Source organism: Mastacembelus armatus, chromosome 22 (assembly GCF_900324485.2).
Source record: "Mastacembelus armatus chromosome 22, fMasArm1.2, whole genome shotgun sequence".
In the NCBI taxonomy this organism is placed as follows: Eukaryota; Metazoa; Chordata; class Actinopteri; order Synbranchiformes; family Mastacembelidae; genus Mastacembelus; species Mastacembelus armatus.
The window spans coordinates 799,079-819,436 of NC_046654.1; the positions used below are offsets into that span (position 1 = coordinate 799,079).

Here is a 20,358-nt window from a genome sequence, read left to right on the forward strand (position 1 = left end):
CCTCACTGAGTTCAGATCATTAAAAATGCAGCGGGCTCCTCCAGAATCAAATTACCTTGGGCTGATTCAAAGGTTTCTCATATCCATCACTGTGCACTGTGTGGTCTCCAAAACAAGCAAATTAGATGTGGCGTTTATTTACGTGGCGGGTGGCGGAGGGGAATTAAGATTTTGGGGAGTAAATTACAGGTAATTAAGGTCCATTCTGCGTAATTCAAAGCTATTAAATGTAATTTGACAGCGAGCGTCTGGAAGTAAAAGTGATGCATGACATGATGGACAGAGCGACTACATGGGCCTTTTCTTTATTTATTCTGCTTCTCCCTTCACGTTCACCTCCTTTTACTCCTCCTCCTCCTGCCTGGACTCTGCTCTGTTCAAGGACGCCATTCCAGTTATTTTCAATATCAAAGATGGAACATAAATCAAAATGAACGCGTGACACAGCCGCTACAAACCTCAGCCTCCACTGACTGATACAGAGGCCAGGAGGAGAAACTTGCCCCGCAAAAATCTCAGTATTAATCATTTCTCCTTTGGTTGGTGCAGCTTAATTAGTTAAACCAAGTCGACCTTTTTTCTGGAAGTGTTCAGGAAACAAACTGAAACGATGTGACTGGCAGATTATTTCACTGACACTTTAAGGACTTTATAATAACGACTTCGACGGAGATAAAGAGTGAGGAGGACAAAAAGGAGGAAAATAAGAGAGAGATGAGACCAGAACAATGGAGAGAGAGAGAGAGAGAGAGACCCAGCCTCTTACTAGTGACATGGAAATGGTTTACAGCTGTTGGCATCTGCCACAATATGCCGCCATCGCCCCCAAGGGTCTTCTTCACAGGATTATTATGGCTGCCACAGAGACAACAGCACACAGCGGCTCCAGGGGGAATTAAAAAATTGAAAAAATTTTAAAAAAAAAAGCAACAACCTCAAATTAGCAGGGGAGCTCGCCGCTCAGCCGGGAACAGACTCTGAGCTTTTTACGGCCTCGTTAGTCGGGATGGAAACCCACTTCGACCAGTAAGATCGCTCGGCTGGAATTAGCAGCTGCTGTAACGACACCTGAGAGGGCGTTTGTCACGGAGACGACCTGCGCAACACGACGGCGTCCTCACGGTCCCAATAAAGAGCGCCCTCCAGGGTGGGATGACTTTTATTGGACAATTCCAAACACATTAGGGCAATACTGTAAAATTAAAACATTGTGTCTCCGAAATATAAATATTTTATCATCTTTCTGGTTTTTAACATGGCTGCTATCTCTTATTCTCTAAAGCTCGACTTGGACCTGCTCAGAGGAGGCAGGAGGTACTTTGGATTAACAAAACACAGCTTGGAGTTCATGACTCAGAACAGTTTTCACTAACAGGACGATAGATAAGAGGTTGTTGCATTAAAACATGGATCCATCTGCTGGAAAAACTGGAGAACAAACATCTCCTTCAGACATCTAACGAAGAGGAACAAGTTCAGTGGAGCCTCACATCCACCAGGGATCCACAACTAAAGTTCTGCTCAGCATGAAGAATCAGAACAAGAGTCCTGGCTGTAATGGTTTGCAGCACAGTAACAGCACGTTCTGCCAGGCTGGACCTGCTACCTGTGGCCAATGACACACTACAATAACACATTCACACATGCATCCATTACTTAATCCCATTGAGATCCCAATCCCAGCATGCAGTGGGTGAGAGGTGGGTCCCCTGGACAAATCAGCAGCCAATCAAACACTCACATTCACACCTACAGACAATTTAGAGTCACCAACCAACTGAACCTGCATGTGTTTGGACTGTGGGAGGAGAAAACCCACACAGACACAGGGACAACATGCAGACTCCACACAGAAAGGCCCCGGGTCCACCTGGGTTCAGACCCTAATCCTGACCTGCATGTGTTTGGACTGTGGGAGGAGAAAACCCACACAGACACAGGGACAACATGCAGACTCCACACAGAAAGGCCCCGGGTCCACCTGGGTTCAGACTCTAATCCTGACCTGCATGTGTTTGGACTGTGGGAGGAGAAAACCCACACAGACACAGGGACAACATGCAGACTCCACACAGAAAGGCCCCGGGTCCACCTGGGTTCAGACCCTAATCCTGACCTGCATGTGTTTGGACTGTGGGAGGAGAAAACCCACACAGACACAGGGACAACATGCAGACTCCACACAGAAAGGCCCCGGGTCCACCTGGGTTCAGACCCTAATCCTGACCTGCATGTGTTTGGACCGTGGGAGGAGAAAACCCACACAGACACAGGGACAACATGCAGACTCCACACAGAAAGGCCCCTGGTCCACCTGGGTTCAGACCCTAATCCTGACCTGCATGTGTTTGGACTGTGGGAGGAGAAAACCCACACAGACACAGGGACAACATGCAGACTCCACACAGAAAGGCCCCTGGTCCACCTGGGTTCAGACCCACAACCTGCTGCTGGGAGGACACGGTGCCAACCACAAGCACAAGAACTACATGCTAAACCCAACAGTAGAGTAAAATATAGACCTAGAGCGAATGTGCCGGTCAGACAGGTGGAAATAAAGCACCACCACCGAGGCCTTTGCATCAGCAGAAATAAACCTTGACTGAACGGCTGCAGCTGCCTGGGCCCCGCTGTGAGCTTTGTTTGTGACTCTGTGCTGCCGGTGACTTACAGCTGCTGTTTCCTTGTCACCTGCTCCTGATGGTTTCGAAGCAAAAAAAACTGCCACCATGTTGTTTGTCACAGTAACTTTACTCTTAGACGTCGCCTGAGTGTCAGTCTGTGTGTTTTTTGGTTCGTCTGCAGCTCGTTTAATGATTTTCCATAGTGATTTATCATAATATTTTCAAGACAACCTTCTATTATTCTTTGCCTTCTCTCTCTCTCTCACACACACACACACACTTTCTCTTCCAGTCTCTCTCTGCAGGAGCATCATCTAACTCCTCGGTCAAAGCGGAATAATTGTCAATGAATATTTAACAAGGTTTCAGATGGAGGGATAGCCATCATCCCCTCTCTCACACACACACACTCGCCTCTCTGTGATCCAGGCACAGGTTAGCGATACAGCGTGGTCAGTGGTGCGTACAGCAGCCAGTGGATTAGCGGAGGAGAGATGATGAAGTGCAGAATAAATACTAAATCAACACCCTCTGCTTTCGCTCCGCATACAGTAACGCCGCTCGGCGCCGGCAGCCGTCTCTCAGCGGTCGTTTTGTGTCCTTCCCCACTCCCACTTCACCGACCGCACTCTTTACCGGAGGAGGTCATGAAATAGTAATTAACCACCAGTGGCATTAGCGCTTCTAAAACATGTTTTAAAATATCCAGCGTGGCGTGACAGGGAGTCTGAATGTGTCCAAGAGGTTGCAGGTTTAACCGCCAAAGCGCCGGGCCCCTGAGCAACAGATCGACAGCAAGAAACAAAAAACCAGAAACATGGAAAAACAACAGCAGGGAGGAAACAAACACATTTCACACAGCGCCTGAAATGTCCTTAAACGCAACAGCAACACGGACACACGTGGCTTCATTAAGGGGCTGGAGAGTAAAACTCCAAAAACACACTGAAGATAAAGCAGGTTACAGGTTTAAACACAGCTGAACTACCTGCACTGACATTTAGCAGCTAAACTGCCAGAAAACCTTCATTTCATCATAGAGAAAACTCCATGTTTGTTTTATTACATTTATTTTAAATGAAAACTACTCAGCTGCTGTTCTTCTGCAACAATTTATAGACGATACCACTATTTATATTTAATAAGATCCAGCTTTTATCAGAAGGGTTTTGTCAGAAATACATCAAAACTTTAGTATTTGTTTATTTTCAGGGTTAATGAATTTTAATTAATACTAAAATCAGGTTTAATACAGTGCAGATTTTCTTCAATACATTCACTCAGCTAGTTTTTTTAGATAATTCAAATCTGATCATTTAAATCTGGTCTGGTCTCAATCCAAACAGTTTTCACTCTAATACATTTTCAGTTCGGTGTTTTTCAGACTAAATCTGCTCAGGAGTTTCTCACTACTTGGATTTGTGTTTTTTTATTTTTGTTGTAGACACATTAAACAGAATTTAGAGTTTTTTGTCAAACCAAAAACACACAGACCTGCGAGCGCCTGATATCTGGCGTTTCATATCACAGTATCGACCTCTGATACCAGTTAAACTTTATTAGACCCGAGGCTTCGTTTCCGAGCAGCTTCTTGAATATTCCAGCTCCCTCTCTCCGTCGTTCTCTGCCTCTCTCTCTCATTGTAATCAGCAGCCCTTACAGCCAATCTGCTGCCCATAAACCTGTCTGCAGCCTGATGATGTACGGCTCGCAGAATTACCTTATCTGCCTCTGATTTACTGTGCCTCACAGGTAGAGAGACAAAAACAGCCTCCACACCTCCGCCACATCACCCATCCATCCATCCCTCCATACATCCTGCACTCCCCTTTTTCTTCTCCACAACCTTGCTTTTATCACTCCTCTATCAAATCCTTCAGCCGTCCTCTCATATTTTCTTCTTATATCTTGTTTTGTCTTCCCATCTGTAGCTTCTTCATTCTTCTCCTTTTTCACTATTAAACTTTATTCTATCCATCTCTTCTCATGCTTCCATCCTTTAAAACCTTTCTCCATCCTGCTATACCTCTCTGCATCTATCCTCCACCCTTTCCTTGCTTCCTCCCATATTTCAGTTCGTCCTCTTTTCCTCTTTTTTTAGTTTCCATCCTTGTTTTTACTCAATTCTTCTTTCATCCAAGCCTTCTTCTGTTCTCATTTCATTTCTTTCTCTTTTCAAATTCTCCATCTTTCTTCCCCCTGCTCTCCCTGATCATATTAGTCCTGTTTTCCTTCCATCACCTCTGTATTTCCACCTATCCATCCATCTTTTTTTCATTTTCTAACTTTAATCTATCTGTCCATCGTTCATCTCTTGCCTTTACTCTTTTGTCTCCTTCACCAACCTCTCCTCTTTTCCTATGCTTTTCTTTCTTCATTTGTTCAGTTTTAATACTAAAACTCTCCTCCTATCCATCCTCTTCTCGTCCTTCCTTCCATTCATCTCATCTTTCTGTCGTTGATTCCTCCCTCTAATCTCTCTCCTCCTCATCCTGCCCATGACTCTTCTTCCTTCACTCCTTTGCTCAGTAAACACCAATCAGCAGATCTGACTCTAACACTGAATCTGACATATAAACAGGAATAATGTGGACAACTTTCCCGAAACCAGCATCAGATCAATGAATCACCGATGAAGCTGTTAACACATCTGGCATCAGGATGTCTGGCATCAGGCCTGGGCCCTGACCGGACCCGTCCACAGACTGGATTTTCTCTGTGTGAAGTCGATCTGCAGGTGACGTTTCTCTGAGAGCTTCTTCGTCGACTCGCTGATCGTTCAGGAGCAGAACCACAGAACTGAACCACGAAGAGACGGACGCTCTGAACAGATTCACACGGCACGTCCTGAGTCTTCTGACAGCCGTTACCATGGTGCATCATTTCACACCAACAGATGCGTCTTGTTTTTTTTGAGTCAGAGCAGCTCTGACCTTATTTTACACATAGATCCAGGTATCTCCAAAGTGTGTGTGTGTTTGTTTGGCTCATACAGTGACTGGTGATGGTTTTAAGCTCAAATGTCTCGCACGTCCGAAAAAATGTGTCATGTTTTAGTCCTTTTGCATTTTCTACAGAAAATAAAACCACAGAGATGTATTTATAATTTAGCCTATAATGTGCATTTTACACACACACACACACACACACACACACACACACACACACACACTTCATGTTTAGATTTGATATTTGTTCTGAACAAAAAAAAACCCATGAAAACTGATCAGAAGACAAAGAATCAAAGTACAATAACAAGAAAACACACACATACACACTAATCCACAAACTCACATCAAGATAGACACACACACACACACACGCACACACGCACACACAGAAAGTCGGTGTCTGACGCTCTGGTACTAATTACAGCCTGCAGTCGTCCTCGTTGCCTTTTATTTAAGAACAAGATGAAGAATCTTTGATCAGAAACTAAGAGAGGGCGAGGGCGTGTGTTTGTGTGTGTGCGCCTTGATGTATGAATACAAATGAGTGAAATGATATCAAATATGGTTTGGGTGGTGTGGCGCCGAGAGCACCGGGAGGACAGTCTCTCAGTCTGTGCATTTGCATGTGTTCTTTGTGTTTACTCTTTGTCTCCTTGCATAGATGCATTAATTTGTATTCATATGTGTCGGCCCATACGGCCGTGAAGTATGGCCGTATCTGGGAGCGTGCACGTGCCTGCCTATTCATCGGAGCTGAATTCCTTCATCAGCCTTCCTTAATGAAAAATAAATAGTGTCCACTGTTTCAGAACGTCTTCTCAATCAGACGGAAAACAGAGCAACACACAGGAAAGTTCTCAGAGCAGAAAGAAACCAGAGCTAATCTGCTCATCAGCAGCAGAAACATCTTCCTCCAGCATCACTTTCCCATGCTTTTATTTTGAAATTCAAACTTTCCTGTCTCTTTTCTCGACTGGGCAAAGAAACAACGTTTATGAAAAGAATCATAAGTGAAACAAATGAGGGTTTAAAGTAGCAGGGTTGTTCGTACTGAAAATAATAATTAGATCATTTAAATAAATATTTCTTAGCGGAGCCTCCAACACACGAAAACCTTCTGAGCAGTTTATTAAAAACGATCCCACAGACAAAAAGAACAGCATCAGAGTGAAGCCTGCAAAACTTTGTCTCAGCTGAACATCCGCAACAGAACAGACCAAACTACCAGAGCGACTGAGCAGGGACCCACTCAGAGGAAGCTGGAGGAGAAACATCCAAACCTTTTCCCACCAAAACTCATTTCTTCTCTCTCCAGGCGACTTCGCGTTAAACCGACTGTCGTCGCCACTTTCCTCCAACTTTCATCAAACTCCACCACTCCTAATAATAATCACCTCTCTGCCATATCCATGTTTAACAAGGTAATATGACACAAACCAGCTGTGGTTCCAGAAAAAAAAAAAAACACTTTACATATTCACTTTTACCATTTGCGTAATTAAATATTTGAAAAATATCAGGAATGGAAAATTAAAACAGAAAAAGCCCAGTGCCACCTCTATCAATTTACTCCCTCTCTCTCGGTGCATTAGAAACATCAGATTGCCGTTGGCAAAGACACAGAAAGAGCTCAGTGTTTTTTTAAACTCACTTTATAAATTACATTTTGGAGTGCTTTGGCATGCTAATACCTGCTGCCACGGAGAGCAGACAGCGTTAATTATTTCTTATTGGGATCGACGGCGATTATTTGCATATTTCATTTAGCTGTTGTAGATGTTTGCAGGTGGGAGGGAGGAGAGCGGGGCGAGTGAGGCGGTTTCCACAACTTTTGGATGAAATTTTTTAAAAAAAGAGATGGATTCACTGACCATATGTGATCGGAGGAGCGTCAACTCAGGCTGGTTTCACTCATTTCCATGAGCCACAGCAGATTATTGACGATAATTAACAACATTAGCTTTTAGTATCACGCAGGCTCGGCTGCAGGAAAGGTCAGGAAGTGTTTTAAGAAGCTCGGTGTCTTTGACTTTGTTTGGATGAAACATCAATTAAAACATCATTTATTCTCTATTGGCTTCGTGAGGACAACAGCAGCACAAAGTCCAACTTTTTAGGAGCTTAATGGGGAAAGTGATTTATTATTTACACAGAATATCTGCAAATATGAGAAAAACACGGTCGGTTTAGGAGCATTGACAAAACGAAGAGACAGTTTCACCCAAATGAAGCTGAACTTAAGTCAAACGGCTTCACATTTATCAAAAACAGGCAAATTTAAAATCAATGTGTTTTTCTTTTCTCCTGCCACAGAGATTATATTGAATATTTGGTATTTAAAGTGATATTTGAGACTGATTCTACTCTGATATTGATGTTGTCAATCACGTCATGTAGACTGAAGCAAGTAGAGATGAACATTTTTAATAAACTGGTTGTTGTCACTAATTTTTCTTTTGAAACTTGGAAAAACATAAAAATCCAATTACTGTTTTTCCGTCGCTGGTCTCATTATATTTGATTCTATGTTTCATACGTTTTCTAAAATGAAAAATTAAAACTGTTTTATGGATGAATTAATTTTAAAAAAAAGCATCTCATACCATCAATATTTCATTTGTTACTAAATGAGAGTGAAATATTTACTGGTCCTGTGTTAAACGGCAGAATTTTAGAGGACGAAACTGAAACTGAATTCAGCAGGTAGTTTTTTAAATACACTCATAAAATGACATGGGAGCAGTCACATAGATGCTTCTAATGATGAACTCTAAATACAGATCATTTGTTTTATTATCTACTCCTTAAATTAAACATATTTTATTTTGCATGGAATATACTTTTCGTGCAACAAAAAGGATGTTGGCTAAAATGTGAATCTGTTCTTTTATTTTGAAATCTGATACTACTGACTAATTCTAGTCATTCACAATAAAGTCTCACTGCAGTTCTAGAAGATTTTTTCACATTTGAGAAAATGTTTGGGGGCAACTTAGAGACATTTACGGAGAAAATCATCACTCACATGTTAAATATCTCGACACTTTATGCATAAATGAATTTCTGCTCCTGCACAGTTTCATCGTTCGGTTATTTGAAATGAGGAAGCTACAGTTGTTGGTGTCTGTAACATAAAAGCCCTGCAGCTCCAAACACTGACTTCTATCACTATGAAATGACCTGGAGATGCAGCTTTGCAGATCTTAAACCTCAGACTGACACCAACACTCAGATGCTTTTAACACCAACTATGTCGACAGAGTGTCACTGCGTGGTTGCACCAACTCCCCAAACTTCCCAACTTTAATCTTAATTTATGCAAAGTGCTGTGTGGTGGAGCTCCGGGACCGGGACGAGCCGCCTGATTGGCTCTATCAGGTATCAGGCAGGAGTCCAACACTCGGTAATTTGATTTAAAAAGCTCGTAATAACCTGAGGTCAATATTTAAATCACTCAGAGGGGAAGAAGAGCCGTTCTGCATGTTCACGATGCTCCCGTCTCCACGCTCAGTCAGCCCGGCCTGGATCTCTATCTCCTTCACTCCTCTGCTTCATGTGCTGCTCCTCTCTTTGCCTTCTCCTCTCCTATCTCCTGCTTAAACTCCTCCTCTCCTTGTTTCATTCCTGTTTTCCTCCTGCTGTCTCAGACTATTCAGTCTCCGCTGTCAAACTAAAATCACCTGCTGCAAAGACACAAGATTAAAACTCTTAATGGAGTCTGAGCTCAATGAAAATGAAAACTACAACCAGAACCTGATCTGAAAAGTCCCTGTCGTGGTGCGTTCAATGGTCCTCCAACATTCCACAATTTCAGACTAAATTAAATCAAACCTTGTGCAGAAACATTCCTCACTTGGCAGAAAATTAATGCATTTATCATTTTAGACTTTTACAGGTGAAACAGCAAACACTGTATTATGTGACTCTAAAATACATTTGGGTGTTTTCTGATATTTTAGGGACTAATGCGATTAATGGAAAATGTCTGACACACCAGATGTTTCCTTTCTGTTTTCTCTCCTCACCAAACACCCCCCGACTCCATTCAAGTCCACTTTGACCCGCATGACCTGACACCCTAAATCACAACTTCGCCTCAAGGAGCTTTACAGTCGACAGCGTACGGCGCCCGTGTCCTTGGCAGGAAGACAAAGGAGGTGAGATCCCTCCTCAGGATGACATGGAACAGATGCAAAGACTCAGATCTGAAGTTTCCCAAACCAGATGTTCTCAGACCAGACCTGGTCCAGCTGCATATGTGGTCCTAGGTCCGATTCCTGTCCGACGTGTGAGTGTGCGAGCTCTGTCAGAACGGTCAGACCAGAATCCATGTGGTCGTTTTAACGTCTCCCTCCTCTGCACATGTCGCCTGTCGTCATCATCCAGTGTGGGAAACACCAACATGGAGGAGGGGGGGCAGTGGAGAGACCAGGACGCTTCACATTGGTTGGACATTTATGGAGAAGCTTCTGATGGAGCCAAACTGGAAGGAACATATGGGAACCCAGCAGCTTTGGAGGAGACTGGGCACAAATGATGTTGTTCTTCACATGTCAGTTCAGTCTGTGCATGGGGGCAGTTTAGGAGCTCAGGGGGTTCACACCTGGTCCATGTAGGAGCTCAGGGTGTTCACACCTGGTCCATGTCCCTGACTGACAACACACACACACAGCAGGTCTGATGGAAACAGCAGGACAGTAAGTTCTGAGATGTGGACGCAGAGAATAACAACATTACAGATCATAAAAATATATGATCCAGGAGCACGTCAAGCCACTTCCATGTGACGCCACAGAGCCACAGAGCCACAGAGCCACAGAGCCAGCCTTCCCTCTTTACCTCCCGTCTGTCCCCCCCTCCTCTTCCTCGGTGTGGTCTGTTGAGTGAAATAGAGGCCTGAGGCCAACAAGCTGTCTCCACCAGCTACACTGATAAGGCACACACAGTCAGAGTCACCATACAAGTGCCAACAGTCACAATCACAAATGTACAAGTGCCTCATCTACACACACACACACACACACACACACACACACACACACACACACACACACACACACACACACACACACACACACACACACACACACACACACACGGCAAACGGTATTTAACTCGGCTCAGACTGTGTGAAGTGCAGCCCAGGAGGTCGTTTGTCACTTCTTACCTGGTGGGGAAAAAAAAAAAGTGTCTCTCAGTCGCTCACATTTAAAACCAAACGCGTGTTCACGTATTTACGTATTTACGTGTTTATGTATTTACGTATTTCTGCTCAAATTTTACCCAGAAACACAGAGAAACGTCTCGTGTTGTTTACATGTCAGAAATGTTCATATGTGTGAGTTTCAGTGTGCATGCAGCTCAGGGCTGTTTGGTTCAGCTCTCTAACAGGATTTCTGTCCCCCGTATCCAAAGGGACATGGTCTAATCTTAACCCATCGCCTCTTCCACACCCCCCATGACACGCCCCGACGTCTCCCTCATCCCACCCTGCCCAGGGGAAATTGGTACGTTCCAGGCACCTAGACTGCAGAAAAGGGAAAAATATAAAATATACAGTGAGCCTCGCTTCATACTGTGTTATCTTTGGGGGGGTCCTGGTACAGGAAATCAAACACACCTGAAGCAGATACAGGTATATGAAAATACTGTATATAAAAATGAGGAGGAAAATAAATAACATGACTTTTTCAGATGTGGACTTTCTGTAGAAGCACTAAATTATTTACTATTTTATTTTGGCATTTTAACACTTACTGACTCACTGACAACAAAAAGTTTTGTTTTTGTTAAATATCCAAATATTTAGTTAATTAGTAATTATGGTCAAATTCGTGACTGTAGGTGTGAGTGTGTGTGTGTGTGTGTGTGTGTGTGTGTGTACCTCTCACCCACTGCATGCTGGGATTAGCTCCAACCCCCCACCCTGAACTGGCCTAAGTATAGAGGATGGATGGATGATGGATTAATTCTTAAAATGTAATAATTTTAATGTAAAAAACAAAACTAAAACACAAATATGGAAGAAATACTCTGCGATCACACTCCAGCCGAACGATTCCCCTCCACTCCACATTTAAATCAATAAATAAAAACATTAAAGTTGCTTTAATATTTAGGGTTTTTCATTTTGTATTCTTTCCTTCGGCTGTTCAGTTTTATCTGTAACTACATGAACATCTACAGCAGAAACACGATTGTGGTGCAGAAGTAAGTTTCCTTCTGTTCTGTTTGTTTTATATTTTGTTTGCTGATATTTTTCTATTCCCACATGCAGACAGTGAGCTCCCCTCAGGTTCCCAAAACCCCGATATTCCCCCCAAAACACAGAGGACGTGACCTCGGAGCATCAGCCAGCGAGCAGAGAGGTCATTAAGAAATAATGAAGAGCATGAAGTTTGAGGTTCAGCTCAGAAACCACTCGAACAAAAACTTCAGCGGTCCTGGCCAAGAGCCTGAACCAGTAACAAAGGTGACAAACATGAGATTTATGAGCATTATAAATCCAATTTATAACATCTTAATGCATTTCATGTAAATAACCATATTTTCATGGGAAATTTCATTTAAAACCTTGAGATTTTATTTACCGAGGGAGGTTTTCTCTGTTCTCTCCTCCACATATGAAAACACTTTGTTCTTGTCAAATTTCCTTCACATTCCTAATATATCGTCCGTCTAAACATGGAGACAGTTTTATAACATCTGAGTGATGAAACTCCAGAGACTGAACTCAAATTCAGCAGCCGTCTCTGAGCACATCCATTCAGCTCTCCAGCTCGTGTGTGTGTGTGTGTGTTACCAGACCAGTCCAATCCTCTGTAATGTGACAGACAAATCCCACTAAGCTGTTAAATATTACACTGCTTTCACACTCGCATTAAACACCTTCCTACCGCTCCCTGTGCTTCTGTGTTCAGTTCCACACACAACCTTTACCTTCGGCTTCAATATGCAACAAAACACCACAAATGTCACCTGGAAATCTTCACACATGCACGACAAATCTTTAACATGCAGCAATCCACCGCTGAAATCACGTAACACAATATTCTCTCACACGACACACACACACACACACACACACACACACACACACACAAACCTTTTCAGTGTGAATGAATACACCCTGAGGTGCATATGTGTGTGTGTGTGTGTGTGTGTGTGTGTGTGTGTGTGCGCGCGCTAATCCCCAGTGATGGCCGTCTTGTCGGAGCGTTATATTTGCTGGTATCAGTGTATCTTCTCCTCGCCGCCTAATCCCACCACCCCAGCTCTGATATTTCCTGACATTTACATGAATCAGCCCCTCTCCAGATGGACAGAGAGAGAGAGATGTGCGGGATGAACGAAGAGATTTGGGATGCAGGGAAATACACGTGATGAGAGGAATAATGTAAAGGTCTGTGGGGTTTAAACTAAAAGAGAAGGTGAAGAGGAGGGATGGACACATGACTGAAGGATGGAGGGATGAATGAAAGAGGAGGATAGAGTGGGAAGAAAAATAAAGGATGCAGTGATTAGGAACAGGAGGAGGAAAGGAAGTGGGTCTGGGAAGAAAAGGATGAGTGGATGTGTGATGAGGGATAAAAAAGCATGATAGAAACTAAAAACAACAGGAGGGATGGATGACGGACAGGTAAGGAGAGGTAGAGCGAAAGCAAAGAGGCAGGGATGAGTAGGGGGACAATAAAAAAGATGGATGGATGTGGAAGAGGAAGACAAATATGAAAGGAGGAGTAAAAGGGAGAAAGGAGAGGAGGTGGTTGATGGAGCATGGATGGAGGGATTTATAATGAAAGGAGAGAGAGAGACAGACAGACAAACACAAAGAAGAAAAATATTAGAGGTAGAGAAAAGGAGAAAGTGTGAGGAAAAAAGAGGGATTGATTGACAGGAAAAAAATGAAAGGAGTGGGGGAGGAGGGATGGACAGAAGCAGGATGAGAGGTTTGATGGATAATTTTGTCATTCTGCCACATTTTTAAACAGCTTTAATTCATCTTTCTCGTTTTTCTACTTCTGATTGTAAGAAATGAGTGAAACACACACACACACACACACACACACACACACACACACATATATATATATAAGGCCTAAATGAATGACCTCATACTGCACCTGTTGTTGCTACAGCGACCGTATCTGTAATGAATTAATTGAGATGAGGCGATGAAGGAGGTTCAGGAAAGACTGAACTAAACTGAACTAAATTTGAAGTTGACAAAACAACCTCGACAGAAAGTCCATTTAGGAGCTTTGAACTCTAATTCAATCCACCGACGGGGAGCTGGAGGATGAAGCCGCAGCAGCTACCGAGCTCCAGTCAGCATAATCATTTCTATTACAATGGAGCAAAGTGTGTCTGCAAATGAAGACCGTGCAATACGGCTGGAGACTCATTAATAAAACACCGTAGGAGGTGACGGACTGTTTTCTTCTTCAGATATGATGAGAACGGATTCAAAACCTGCAATAATCCATCACTGAAGGCGTTCCAAGCGGTTTCATGTCATTTACATGTTCTTGCCTTCACGTAACAGTTTGTGTTTATCTTCTAATCTGCAGCTTTGGTCTTCATGAACCAATTCCAGCATCAATCTAACATTCATGGATCATCTACTTTTAGACAACTGTTGAAAAAGTTAAGTAATGTGACGATCGCTCTCATCATTAACCACAGATGATAATGCAATTAGATAAATGTGGCCAGTCATGATGTGCATTGAGCAGCAGCCCAGCCAGTGAACTCCATGCTAACTGAGAAGCAGCTGTGATATACGTCATATCTGCTGCTGCTCCTAATTGAACTAAAACTGAACATTAAGAGGATGAATTATTGATGCAAGTTGGTATTTAATCTTTTGTAATGAATAGTGGATCTACTGGTTATAAATATTGGACCATGGTTTGTAATTTGATAACTTTATTCCAATTTGCCCTTTAGTCAAGGGTACCTTCATATAAACACACACGCAGCCCTTACACCCCCTGATACAACACTTCCATCTTTCTTCTGCAAGTGATAAATAAGTGGAGACAGTATAATATTATATCATACAAGATAATATTGTTATTTAGGATCACGGGTGTTTTGGAGAGAGAAGTCCTCACCGTGCCGGTTGGTGCGATAGTGACCACGCTGCCTGTGGACAAGAGAAGGAAAGAAGAGTCGTCTAAAGCGTTAAGGACGAACAGAACCACAGAGCACGGTCACGGTAAAGGCCACAGGATTGTCTCCAAGCAGCAGATGTTCCTGTGAGCACAGATGTTACTTAAGGTGTGAGGTCCATGGGAGCGTAGCCAAACTCCCCTGGATGTGGACGCAAGAGGAAATTTGAGCCTGGCCTGAACAGAAGGAGAGTTCAAATGGTGGAAAACTTAAAAAAAACAGACAATCTGAGCTCCAAGACTCAGGTCCAACAGAGTCCAGTCCCAGAACATGTGGCTCCATGGAAGAGCAGTCAATATGAGTCCACTTTGTAAAGAGAGGCACAAAGACTGAGGGCAGCTGGTGAAATGCTTGTTCTGAAAGATGCCGCTAAGCTGCACAATGTAACATCACACACACACACACACACACACACACGCACACGCACACACACGCACACACACACACACAGTGCAGTGCGTTAACCTTCCTACCCTCTGCCCTTGGTCACTGTGTCATCCTCCTTTTTCCACAAACACACACATAAACACGACGCCCTTGTTTGACCTTGCAGTCCGGCCCCACCAGGGCGTGTGTGGCAGTAATTAGGCCATGCATCTGATTGTCATTAAAGAGCTCTAGCAGGTAATGAACACACAGTGAAGCCACATTCAGGGTTTTTTACTGCACAAATGATTGCTCATTCCCTCACAGGCCCGTCAAGCTGTCTGCTGCCTCTAAATGGCTCTTCACGCTCACGACTGTAGAGCTGGTTGTGGTTTCAAAGCCGCAAACGGTCGACGACTACGACGACGACGGCGAAACCAGCGAGCGGGACACTGGATCTGCACGTGAACGCTCGGGTCATAATCACTGGCTCCAGCTGCAGCTTCACGCTAAAAACACTTCCTAAAATGGTCACATGGTGTTGTAGTTTTATGCTGAGGTGGATTAGTCTGATATTTGACAGGGACACACGCACTGGACTGAACTTTAGCTCGTCTTACTGTAAATGACTGGGCCCCGACTAGAATTTATCTCCTCTACCTTGAATTCTGATGTGGATCTTTGACCTGCCTCTAATAACTTTACACTCGCTGGGCGTGTGCTGGACGACTTTAATGCTGACGTGGTCTTGTGTGAAATAATGAGATATAAACTGCAGCAGAAGACAGCTGAGGTTCCCATTCTGGCTGAAGGCGTCCACAGGAGGAGGATGCTGCGGGTTTTGTTCTTCACAGTCTCATTGTTCAGCCGCACAGACCAGACATGAACTGAATAATTGAAAATATCACAGAGGTATGTGAAACATGTGATGTCGGCGGTGTTTGTGTGTGTGTTTGTGCTGTGGAGCAGCGAACAGAAATAATTCAGCAGGTTCACACCTTCAGTCTGTTGTTGGGAGGTTTTACGGATCAAAGCTTTAAGTGCAGGGGGAGATTCACACAGATAATGAATGGACTGTTAATGTGCTGCGCCCAAGCAGCTAATGGACACACACACACACACGTAAAAACACAGATACACACACATCCAAAAACACACTTTCACTATTAGACACGCACACACGCACACACCGAGGTGGTAGCTGGCTAATGGCTGTCACTGTTGAATGATCACAGTGATCAGGCTGCTGCAGCTCTAATTGCAACCAAACAATCTGAAAACAACCAGTCAGGTCTGTTGCACAAGGAGAGGAAGAGGAGGAAGAAACGAGAAAATGAGACTGATAAAATGAGAAAGAGGGAAAATAATGAACTAAGAGGCCGGTGACAGAGAGACAGTGAGGAAGGGTCAACAAATGAATAGAGAGCAATAAACAACAAACAACAACAGTGATGATAAAAAACAAACAGCTAAAACAACTGAAAGATGGACAGAATTATAGTCTCACTGTCTAAATGTTAAACATTCTGACATTATGTACATTTATTAATACTCTGTCAACTGCTGCAAAAAACAGCCACAACAACCGTGAACAAGAGGCAGAAAAGTTTTACAGTCTGTTTTCTGTGAGTGTGTGTGGAGCCAAGAATCAAAAGGTCACAGAGGCACATGGAAAAAATTTAAAGTGACAGGACTGTCGCCACGAGGGAGACTAGACAAACGGATATTGCATCTAATTAGCCAAATTCAGCCAATTGACCAGCGGCCAGTGAGAACCACGAAACCAATCAGGATGTTAATTGGCAGCCAATACAAACAACACAATGAAATTTGCAAAGCACTATGGGTACGTGTGTGTGTGATTGATGTGACCGTGAGCTTGTGTGCGATGGAAAGAGCGAGGGGGATAACAGGGATCAACCCGAGAGGAAATGGAGGGATATGAACCAAAGAATAAAAACTAACCACAAACAGATGATGAAGCTAAACAGAAAATAAAAACCACTCCCAGTTTCCTACCTTGAGCCCGTCCTGCTGATTGGCCGAAGGGTCTCTCATGGCCGTGAAGAGCTCATGTGACTGGCTGGTGTAAAGGAGGCGGACCTGGATGCAGCGGAGGGCGCGGAGCATCCAGCCATGTTGGCGCCGAATCTGCCGCTGGAGCTGATCCCATTGGCTGGAAACCATATGGAGGATATCCTTCAGAGCTGGAGGGCGAGAGCCATAGGGGTAAAACGGAGAGGGGGAAAGAGAAGGATTGAGAGACAGAGGAAAAATCCAATTAGCAATGAAATAATAATAATAACAAGCTTATCTCATGTCACAAAGAGGTCAGAGGTTTTCCACCCTCTTCATCTTGTACCTCACCTTAAACGCCCACAAATATCTGCACCAGATTCTGTTTATGTGAATGTTTTATTGTTCACACAACTGTCGTAACTGCTGGTCATTCATTGTCACCGATACAGATGTCTGATACAGATGTGTCAGGTAATAAACAAACCCTTGTTCCTGCAGTGGCATCTCACCTGTGGAGGTGTTCTTCACCGCTGCATGTTTCAAGCTTTTTAACGAAAACATGAGACGAGTCGTGATGTTTCAAATCCAAACCACAGTCTTTGAATGTTAATGAAGTGGTTATTCTAACCAAACCTTTATTGTCTCTCTATTTTCCATATCCCCTCTCTCTTTCTCTTTCTCTCAGTCTCTGTCTCTGCAAAGACTTGGGAAAATATAAAAATATATTGAATGTTTCTTTCCCTGCCAGCTGGTTTGTGCCCGCTGGCTTTTCTTTCTGCTTTTCTATCTCTCTCCTCATCTCATTCTTTGTCTTTATTGCTCTCCGTCTCTCTTTCGGCTACATTCGCACGTTCTCCTCTCTGAAGGTCACTCTGCTAATCCAAATATTAATAATGAATGGAAGAGAGTTGGGGCTCGGTTATAGCCACCTGTGTGTGTGTTTCAGTGTGTGTCTGCTCACCGTGTGAATAAATATGAATGTGTGTGTCTGATTGTACCTGATTGGTGGGAGGCGATGACGGCGAGCAGCGCTCTGCCTTCCTCCATTACGGTCTCCTTCAGAGCGCCGTGACTGTCCACGTTCAGCTTGAAACTCTGAAACACAGAGTCCATCATCAGTGAGCTGATATTTTTCTAATAGCTCAAAGGACGGGCGTGATTTTACCGAGAGCTTTGGAAACACCGGCAGCCAGACACAAACCAACTACCAGAAAGAGAAGAAAGTCAGACATTAAGAATAACTCGGGCAGTAAAGGTTTATTAGCAACGCTCACTGTCACTGTGACCTCTGAATAAGACTAAGTGTTTGGACAGCTTCACATTTTTCTCTGAGCTTCGGCACCAACAAGCTGAAATAAATAACAGTGCAGTGTTTTATTTTAGGGAGATAAGCCAATAATACTCCAGCATCCTGTGGAGCATCCTGCACAACTCACTGTGCAGTCATAAAAGGGCTTCAACACGCCAGTGAGACCCCCCCCCCTCATCCAAAAGACCCGGGCTCCTCGTTCTACCAGCTCATTCCTCGTGTTGTAGTTTCCCCGTGTGCACGTGTTATTTTAAACTGTTGGCTTTGGCAAAGCAGCCACGTTTCATATCTCTGAGAGATTCTGTTATTAATTCCTTATCTTCACCTGCTGCTCACCTCTTTACTCCTCATATTGACAGGCAGCTCCGCCTCAGTCAACTCCGAGCCACGTGTGAGCTCGATCGTGCAGGAACCAACAATGAAAACGACACACATCTCTCCAAGAAACGTTTAGTAACTAAACGTCCAATTACTGTCAAACCTCTGCAGTTGAAAGGGCCATGTCTCCCCCACAGTCTTTTCTATATTGACATAATGTGTCCTGATAGTTAAGGTACTTACGTCGCCGTGTTGCCGGATCTTAGCTTTTAAACTGGTGAGTGAAATACCATGAATGAGAGAAAGCGGATATGACTGAAGGGTTAAGGAAGATTCAACATGTAACAACAGAGTTTTAAAAAAACAGAAAGGAAAAACAGATAGATGGGCATAAGAATGATCAATGGACAGATGGATGGATGGAGGCACAGAGCAGCCTGAGGCAATGTTGGAAAACACTCCAGCCAAATGTCTGAACATCATTACAGCCTTTTGTGATCCAATCTGTGTGTGTGTGTGTGTGTGTGTGTGTGTGTGTGTGTGTGTAAGCCTCCCGGTACTTCAGCCTCAACATTTAACCACTCCTGACATCCTGCTGTGCTGCAGTGGGAAATGCAATACACACATGCACATGCACATAGAAAATGTGCATGCGCGTGTGCGTGTGCATGTGCGTGCGTGTGTGTGTGTGTGTGTGAGTAATGTTCAAAGAAACAACCAGGTACGGTGCACATTTAACCCGAATAATATTCAACACAATCATTTAACCCCAACCCCAACAAATCAATGCTGTGGACAAACTCCAGTGCTTCTGTATGAGAGTCTCAAATCTCCAGCGTTGGCCTGTTGTTAACTGGTATGAAGTAAAACGTCGACACTGCTGAGTCCTGCTCCTGAGTCTCAGGTTGTTTCTAATTTTTTTTTAAATTCTGCCTCCTCGCCGCAGCCACGGTGCAGCTCGGCGAACGCCGGCCGACACAGGCCTCCGTCTGCAGTGAGGGATGGACGGGCGACAGCATCAGTCAACGCATGACAAGGTCAGACCTCCACACCACCAATATTTATGGAGCAGGATACACACAGTGGAGACAGATTTGACAGGGCGTTTTAACCCTCACACACACACACACACACACTCTTGAGGAGCTGTGACTTTGAGATTATTGATTAATCTACTGATTGTTTCTTTGGCCAAAGCCTGAGTCCATCGTTCAAATGTTAAAAAAAAAAAACAACTTGTCTTTGGATCAGCTAGTTTTGTCCGATCAACAAACCCAAACGTTTCATTTGCAACAATATTTAAGCAGCTTCTAAACTAATTGCTGATCTTCTGTTTTCTGTCAATTACCTGATGGGTCAAATTAGCCATTTGTTCCTGCACCACACTTCAGGTTTAGAAAATGATCATATGGCATCTCAAACTTTATCCAGACATTTTCAGTCTCCATGTGAAGCTGTAAATATCAGAAGGTCATGTGACCGTTCTGGATATGAGTAAACCAATGCCCCCACGGGGCAGCGGTCAAAAATCATCCTGGCAGCCCATAAATGTTTTTGTCATGATGAGACTGGAATGACCACTGTGGCATTGAGTTCG

The 20,358-nt window shown here is 43.7% G+C and overlaps 1 protein-coding gene across 1 annotated transcript in view; it reads right to left on the reverse strand.

The window, feature by feature from the left end:
* Positions 1-20,358, reverse strand: part of akap6 (A kinase (PRKA) anchor protein 6) — a 133,732-nt gene that overhangs the window by 81,557 nt on the left and 31,817 nt on the right. The window contains exons 13-14 of the mRNA XM_026305238.1: positions 18,133-18,229; positions 17,135-17,322 (exon numbers count right to left, since the gene is read on the reverse strand). Of these exons, the coding sequence (XP_026161023.1) occupies positions 17,135-17,322; positions 18,133-18,229 (285 nt within the window). The remainder of the gene's footprint in view (positions 1-17,134; positions 17,323-18,132; positions 18,230-20,358) is intronic.